The sequence below is a fragment of the Trachymyrmex septentrionalis genome, unplaced genomic scaffold, assembly GCF_001594115.1.
Source record: "Trachymyrmex septentrionalis isolate Tsep2-gDNA-1 unplaced genomic scaffold, Tsep1.0 scaffold40, whole genome shotgun sequence".
Taxonomy (NCBI): Eukaryota; Metazoa; Arthropoda; class Insecta; order Hymenoptera; family Formicidae; genus Trachymyrmex; species Trachymyrmex septentrionalis.
The window spans coordinates 3,140,342-3,149,512 of NW_017305569.1; the positions used below are offsets into that span (position 1 = coordinate 3,140,342).

Genomic DNA, 9,171 nt, shown 5'->3' on the forward strand with positions numbered 1-9,171 from the left:
TGAATAACAATTATGTTTTTGTTATTTTATAAATTTTAATTATACGAAGATATATAGCACGTGCTACTACATTCTTATATATTATGAATATAAACGTGTTAATTAACTGCTTTTCTTTTTGATTACAGCACAATGGCGGTTACGAATCACAACCGAAAAATGTTAACCACATCGCGAGAAGTAAGCAGCAAGTAAGTATTTATGTTCGTTTCTAAATTATTTATTGCATTTACAATATTTGTTGCAACTTATTTCATATAAAACTAATATCAAAGAAATTAATTAATAGCAACATCCAAAATTATATTTGTTAAAAATATATTAGATAACTATATTATTGTAAAAGATAGAGATGGTAAAAAGAAGATGATCAAAAGAGGTCTTTCCACAAGCTAGATCAAAGGCTTTCTATCTTATTCGCATAATTTATCGTCATCAATGAAAGCTCGCGATTCATCACCAACTCATCTGTTTAAATATTTAATAATGATATACGCGCGAGTGACTGATTCTCTACATGTCGGTTATGTAAGTGCCTTTATTTAATCCGTAAGAGCATACGAAGGTAAAGCTGCACTTATATTCGAAATATACGACTTCTGCCTTGATGTTGAGACTCTGCGTGTCCTCTTAGATAACATTTTGCTATATAAATTGCACGAAATTATACTCAACGAAAGAAAGACAACACTCAAAACGTTTTCAAAATGTAGAAAGTGGAGGACACGTGTACGACCTTTCCGAAATGCTAAACTTGGAATAATGCTTTCGTCGCATTGAAATGGAAATAAATCTTTTAAATATCTTTTTTTTACACACCGGAAGTTCTACGTCAGCTCGTTACTTATTGCGACATTAAAATAGAATTATCGTTACGTATCGATGGAAGATTCCCTATCGACCGCACTTTCGGCTCTCATATATGCGGAATATGGGGGGGGGGAAGGGGGGGAGGGAATAAAAAATAAGCGATGCGAAATTTAATTGCGTTAGCAATTCAATCTGGGAAATCGCATTAAATCACAACTCGGCTAAAATCCGTAATAGCCATAATTGCGGAGATCAAAATGAAACACACGTTACACAAACCGCCACTTACAACGTCAGCGAAATAACTTTCTATTAGTGCGCAAGGAGAAAGAATACTAATATCCGACCAGTAATCATTACGCTAATTATTCTCCTTCGCTCTTGCAATCGGCTGGTTTCCTAAATTTATTTATTATCCGTAAATCGATTCTGTAAATCAATCTCAGGCATTTATCTGTCGAGATTTCTTTAGAAATCAGGAAAGTAATAGCGGCATAATTTCTCATTTAATTTCTAGCCCGTGCCTTTCGATCAATTTAGAATTCGGGACAGCAGAAATAATGAAAATGTTTTTGAAATACCGCTGTCTCGCTGTCGGGTGGCATTTCCTGCGCGTAAATGACGGTGCCACTGAAAGTTATGTGCTAAAATAGCAATAAGGCGACGCATTATACGGCTAGTCGGTATCGGCTACGATGTACCGCCGCGATAACCCGTGCGTGTTGACGTCGGATGGATAATATATTCGCGAAACCCCGCACTTATTCGCGTACGAACCACCGCTATTACTACGGAAATATATGCAGAAGGAGCGACGACAGCGATCGTTGCTATTTTCATGTAATACGTAGAAAGTTACGGATTTTTATACAGTAAAATCTTATATACGATTATACGTTATAAAAAATATAAAAATAAAATATTATTATTTTTTTTTATGACATAAGTTACTAATGTAAGACGCATTTTTATTAATACAATGGATCTTTTGCATACAATAATAATATATACTTTTTAATTTTATTTGTTTATCGTTAACTATATTTTTAATATAATAATGATATTTGACATTTATACTTTGTAACATATTTTGGAATATATAATCACCAAGGTTAATATTAAATTTTTTAACCATATTAATTAATTGCACAGATTCATTCCCCGAAATTATCATTCACGATTACATCGCAGTTATAAACCGTGCAAAGAATAGTGAAGGTGAGACGCGTTCGAAGCAGTGATAATTATGCGGAATAGCAATTAGCGTACGGTAAAAACTATTGCGCAGCTGTTATCGCGTTCGTTCTTATTTCTCGCGACATTGAGGATTTTTATCGGTCATTTTTTTCATATATTGCATCATATTTTTACTTGCTCAATAAAAGCTTAGTCGTAAAAATGGCCTATATAATAACATTTTCCAAAAATAAAAAATACTATTTAAAATTCGTACGATTTAAAATAACGTATGATTTAAATTATCATATTTTTATAAAATAGTTTTGCTTCACACAAGCAATAGAAATAAAGTCCATAGCAGTCGAAGCTGGAGCTTCAGTGGTTAAATATATAATTCGGTGTGAATTTGTTTTTTTTCAGTGAACTTTTTTTTTTGAAATTTTTGTTCTTGAATTAATTTTCTTTTCAATCAATTACGATGTGCAATTCGTTTCCGAGATGTAGATGTAGAAGTAGCTTCTGCAAATGACTCTTCTAAATAATAAAATAATATAACACAAGAACATAGAGAATAATCTAGTCATATCACTATTATCAGTCTTTACACATAATTGATGAAGATTATGCTCTCATTTGAACATTATACTTCCAATTGGAAATTAACTACGAGCAATTAGGTAGATTAACGGTAATTGACATTAGTGGCGAAGCTCGTTGCGTGCATCTTGCTTCCATAATCGCATAGAATTAATGCCGGTGGTAATATAACCCCAATAGAGTCTTATATCTCCGTGGAATTTTATATCCCCACAGAATCTTATTTTAGAGTGTTTTAGAAAGTTTGCACCTTTCACTTTTCGATTTTTAATATTTTTCCTTAAACCTTGTAACAGAATAAAATATCTAGAGGTCTTTAATAAGGACATTAGCATAAAAAAATGTAAATTAAGAACGTCGAAGAAGTGTTTGATACTTTTATTTTTTACATAAATTATTAATTGTTATTATACATTTAGTGAGACTTTTGTAATTTTCAAAAGTAAGCTTTCTATTCTTGTACTGATCCATTCCGCTCTACTGCCGCCGGTGGATTCCATAATACCGTCGAGTATCTTAATTTATTCATTATGAAACTTTGATTTTAAGTGACGTCACAACTTGTTTTCACCGACCTTTAAGGCAATATCCTCGCGAGGTGAGAGGGGAAAGCTACTTCGTCCGATCCGGCGATCGGGTGTGAAACACCATAGACCTTACCGTAGACTTAGGGGTATACGCACGAGCGGTTTCCGCGTAGCGACAGCTGCGGTAGGACCGCGACGTAATAGCAATTTCACACGTGAGCCTATAACGGCCAAAAGGGATTTATGAGCGGGTGGGTAGGCCTGGTTGCACGGCCCGCGAGAAACGAACTCACGGCGTTATGATCCCCATAAAAACCAAGTGCTTATTTTTAGAGGTAGCCGCCTCGCTCTTATTCTCTCGCCCGTTCAGCTCGTTCTGCTTTCTTTCCCGCGACGCCCATTGTTAGCGGCCCTTTATATTTCTGAAACTCAGACGCGGGCCCAGTAAACTCGTTCTTCACCTTGTTCCTTTCGCCTTGCAACTGTGTGTTTGTTTCGGATATATAAATTGCTTGCACCACCTTATCCGAAAACGTGACGCGCGTACAGAAAATCCAATTTAATGTCTTTTCATTATACTCTTATTTCAGTATTACATACGGAATTATTCGTAAGACTTAGACGTGTACAGAATTAGATAGGATTACGTAATTACATGTGCAACTACATATACAGAATGACATATGCATGTACGCCACAGGCGTTTTGGTACTACACACTGTCGTAATTGGTTATAATACTATAGTCCAATGTTACAAAGCCTTCACCCGCTTAAGGGAACCATCCGCAGAGGATTGCTGTATACAGTTGGAAATTACGCGTGCGTTAATACGGAAAGGCCAGCTTGTCAAACGTACGGAATATACTATATATCACGTCTGTTGAGCAGAGAATTATTTATTAGTATGATAAAATTCCTCGACGGGACACGACACACGGAGTGCTTAAGGGATAAATACAAACAACGTATAATCCGATATAAATCATGCGAATAATTTTAACAAGCGCCATCAATAACAGAGTATCTCACCGGCGACGGTACTCGACCCGTTGAGGGCCCTATAAATGGACTCTCGGCTAACCGACGAAGCGTTCGCCGCGGATGCTGTCCATCGGGAAAGAAACCGCAGCAACCGTGCAAAAACGCAGAGCTTACATCCGGCTCGTTTGCGCGCCAACTCCTCCGTGTAATTTTCGCACGTTCCCCACGACAAATCATCCGCGCAGCCTTCCGCGACGCACGTCCCGAGGCGTTTCGTGCATCGTATTAAGACGATCTAGCACCGACCACGGCTCGACTGCTAGTGCGAATAGCGTGACTATTTGGTGGGAATCGAAGTCACGCTACCTGCGCGAATTCGTTACATCACGCGTCCACGCGCGAGCGAGTTCTCCCATCCACATTCAGGGCCGCTTCAATGCATTTGGAACAAGAAGCGTTAAAATAAAACTGAGAAGTTCCCCACAAAACCTCTCTTCTCCTTGGTAGTCTCTGGTGCTTCTTTGTTTTGAATAATTTAGGAGATTAAGAAACTGACTGAAGAAACTGTGGAGTTTAATTAGAAAAAGAGACCTGTCATCAAAAGTTGCCTGAGTTCGGAAGATTTTATAAATTAAAGTAATAATATGGGACAAAAATGTACTTAATAATTTATTGCAAGGGAATGGCTTTAAATTGTTGTATCGGAAGAAATAAAAAAATTCTAAATACAATAGAGTCGCTTGTTATTCTACGAAAACTTTCCAAGTTAAAAGTGATACAATTAATGCCTTGCAAACCGAAGGCTTATTTTCAACTGTTAATCATAGTTAATCATAGTTGCTTAATTATAACGATGTCGAAAATGTATTTAATGGCGCATGTCTTCGGTCACGATACGCAAATAAACGTTGTAGAATGACGATGACGACGCCGGGCCGGCCCTGGAGCACGCGAGCTGGCATACGTCAGACATTACATGACAGCGGCGCGATTATCCGACAAAACCGCCGACTGGCCACTGAATATTCCTGCGTATCTTTAGTAGAACCAGGCGAAACACAATACCTGGCAGTGTATCGTTCCGCGGCGTGAAACACTGCGCGTCATCCTGCGACGTATCTCTGCGTCCTCGTTTCTCATGCCGGGATAAACGCAACATTCCCGTTAAGGCACCGGGATTACATGTCGATCTACTTCGCGATAGCGTGTCCTTCGTAAGGATATCGCCATGCCGGAGAATATCGTCGTCAGGATCGTCTACGCGCCGAAGTACTCGAAGGTGGATAGAAATTCCATGTCGCGAATCGACGAGGGATTTACCGTAAATCCTTGTCGAGTTATCAATTATTCGTGCATCTGACGTTGAAATAGTGATTGATGCAGTTGCAGTTGGGAGTGTGCTTGATAGAAGCGATGTAGATCGTACGAAAATTGTTTAATTACACTCAAAAAAAAAAAAAGAATCTGGTAGTTATAGCTATCGAGTGGTGAGTAAAATGAATTCAATCAAATATTCGATTAACCAAAAATAATTTGATTTTTCTAAATGCTTAGTAATTATTATACTAAACGGTTGATTATATTATTATGTTCGGTAATACTTGTTAAATATTTAGAAAAGTAGAATTCTTTTAGTAAATAAGTATTATTTCTATTAATCGAATATTTGAATTTATTTGCTCAATATTTAATAGCTATTACCAGATTCCTTTTTTACTATAAAATTTTGAAGAATATTTAGTAATTAAAATTTAAATTATTATTTAATAATATTGTATAAATTGTTTATTAAGAGTTTGCAGCGTAAAGAATTTTAAATATGACAAACTTTTATAATAAATTTTTATAACAATTTTTTGTAGATGCTTTATGTGTTCTACATTTAAATTGTTAGAAGTATTTCTTATCTACAACATTATTTTAAAAAGTTTATTATTACGTATAGGTAGCAATTTATTTTACATTGTATGTCTATCGAAGCTATTAGAAAGAAAATAATGAAAGACAACATCTTCTAAGTAAAGACCAAAGAAATAAAGCCTATTTTTAGGGAGAAAATTTGATTATTTGACATGATATTATTTTACGGAGAAACTAAGTTTTGCGGCAGTAAAAAACAAATCTTACGGAAAAGTTTCCGCCGATAAAATTCAGTGAACTAGATTCGCTCACGAAAGGATTCTTCTTAAAACGAATTTAGAAAATTTTATTCGTTACGAGCGAGAATTTTCATCACAGAAATGAATTAATATAATTTAATGATAATGCAAAAGAAATTTAAAATTGTAATTATTTTAAGAGATGATTTTTAATGTTTTAAATACGTAAACGATAAAAATGTGTATGTCTGACATTGTAATTTTTTAATTTTATAGGAAAAATATTTTTTAAAGCAGATTAGTTTTTATTTATAATTTTTACTACTTAAATTAATTTTTAAAGATTTTCATTATTGGACTGTACATAGTATTTGCAAAGCTGTAAAAATCTTTCACTTGCTATATTTAAATAAATAATAATAATAATAATAAAATCATCAAATTACAGATGCAGACATCAGCAATGGTGTCAACACCTGCGAGGACTCCGGGCGTCGGCGCGGATTCAACGATGACGGGATCGGGAAAGGGCGGAGGTCGCGTAACGGAGGTGATGGAGCTCTGTTACGTCACCGAGAGGATCATCGCCCTTTGGTATAGAGAGGATGCTCAGGGTGTCCTCGAACATGCCACGACCCTTCTACGCGGGAAACATGCCGATAATTATATGGTGAGAATTCAAATAACTCTCATAGCTTCTCTCGAGATAAAAGAAAGTATATACATTTTGCGATATTTATCATAATTTTATGAGCACAAATATTACGAATTCGTTTCATTTTTTGGTAGACTTAGTAATAGCAATTATGCTCAAATTATTCTTAGCCTCTACCTTCTTAAAACTATCGAGTTGTTTACTAAGCAAGAAGTTTATCTTTCTGGAATTGTTGAATTAATTTCTGTGTAATTTGTAATTTGTAATTCGTTTTGTTTCCTAGGAGGCTTAGTAACAGCAGAGTTCTGCTGATGCCTCACCATTTGTGTATGCTTTATAATTTTTCTATACACAATAAAATAATAATAATAATAATAATAATAATAATAATAATTACAATTAATGTAAAATTGGTCTTTTTATAACAATATTTTATTATTTAAAACAGTAGAATGAGATCATGAAGTTATGTTTATATTTCTTTTCTATGTTTATTTTTGCAATTATCTTGAAGTTGTGGGCATCTTGTGCTTCCAGATCTTTAATTTGTCATCGCCCGGCCGACCCGGTGAGCCGAATACGAGGGAAGCTGGATGGCCGCAGGGATTAGCGCCAAGTTTGGAGAGACTGTGTGCTCTCTGCAAGGAGCTGGACTCCTGGCTAAACGGCGCTTCTAATCGCGTCGTTGTTCTACATGCCAGGTGAGTTGATGATTTTCAAATATTGTCTAATTTGTCTCCTGATAAACTTGAACGAAAGAGATAATAGCAAATTTACAATTAAATTATGAGCGATTTTAATAACACTTAGATCCCTATTGTATAACTTTTAACGATAGTATCGGCGTCGTTATACTGTCGTTGTGTAGCTGCTTTACTATGTATAAAACTTGCATAATAACAGTGTAATGACATCGACTGTTGTTGAGAGTGACGGAAAATAAGGACTTTAATATATCTCTATATTAATCTTAATATCTCTCGAATTCTTCAAGCCGAAAAGAAATTGTTTTCGAAGGATATAAGTTACGGGCGCAAGTCTCTCCATGTACGCACATTTGTACGCACTCGTGACCTGGTTTTTGTAGAATGGCCAATGTTCAAGTGATCGGCCGCAAAAGCCATAATTTTACCGCGGTATACGTTCACCGCCCCCTCGAAACTCCGCGCCCATAACTTCCCGTTAGTCATTTCCATTCATCGTGAATAATAACGTCATTAGACCGCGATCAGCCCGCGGCGAAATCTTTTCGTATCCTACCACTTACGGAGAAGGTACGGAACCGTCATTGCGCGTTCGCAGTACCAAGTTAACGTTATCGTTCTCTTCAGGGGCAGCAAGGAGCGGCTGGGTGTGGCAGTGTCTGCTTATATGAACTACAGCAGCATCTGCGGGGGACGCGATCAAGCATTGGACAGGTTCGCCATGAGAAGGTTCCTCGACGACAAGATCGGATCGCTGCAGGTTCCATCGCATCGAAGGTAACGAAAGAGAAAAAGGGAGAGAAAGTTGCATGCTTACTACCTGTTGATGTATTGTCGTTAAAACTCAATTCTGTCGTATTTACATTTGCAAATAATTCAGACATAAAATCCTTTACGAGCGCGTGCATCCATCGCGAAAAAAAAAGGTTCATAGGTTTAGTTCTTAATTCCTGTAGTCAGTATTAGTCAGTATACGTACAATGTAATCTCGTTCTCGCAATTTATTTTCATTCTCATTTATTATTGACACTTTTAATAATAAACAATTGATTGCGTTGGAAAATCTTATTTTATAAAAATCTATTTTACGATATTTCATATTTGAATGATTGATATACAATATACATTGCATTTTATAAACGTATTCTACTTTGTTTCATTTTATTTAATTTTAGAAACGTGAATATTGAAAAGTGCTTCTTTTAAAATAATATATTAATATTTTGTTTTAAAACTTAGAAACCGAGATAATGATATTTACAATAATGATATTTATAATAATTCACATCATCTAATATCACGTAAATTTTTTGACTTTTTTACATTTATCAATTCCTCTTCGAGAGTTTGAAAGCCACTTATTAATTAAATAAAACGAATGTAAGAGACGCAAGCTTAACTAAATTTGCATACGCACGCAGTCATTTCTACACATCAATGATGCGTTCAACGTTTATTGCGGAAGCTATTCCAATTTCTTCAAATTTATATCACACAGGAAGAGAAGGAATGTATAACTAATTTACGTTTATTACCAAAGCGATCCTGTTAAGAAGGACACCTTACGTCCTTGAGCAGCCATCCTATTTGTTATCTGTTCTACGCACCATCAACTTGA

General features: G+C 35.7%; 1 protein-coding gene across 11 annotated transcripts in view; it reads left to right on the forward strand.

Annotated features, from left to right (window-relative positions):
- Nucleotides 1–9,171, forward strand: part of LOC108751099 (tensin-1) — a 201,708-nt gene that overhangs the window by 154,886 nt on the left and 37,651 nt on the right. For 10 of the 11 annotated variants that reach the window (XM_018491068.1, XM_018491070.1, XM_018491071.1 and 7 more), the window contains 4 exons: nt 129–191; nt 6,643–6,864; nt 7,387–7,550; nt 8,181–8,330. In XM_018491068.1, the coding sequence (XP_018346570.1) occupies nt 129–191; nt 6,643–6,864; nt 7,387–7,550; nt 8,181–8,330 (599 nt within the window). Of the gene's footprint in view, nt 1–128; nt 192–5,229; nt 5,375–6,642; nt 6,865–7,386; nt 7,551–8,180; nt 8,331–9,171 lie in introns of those variants that run through there. The other variant, XM_018491078.1, reaches the window with a different exon arrangement.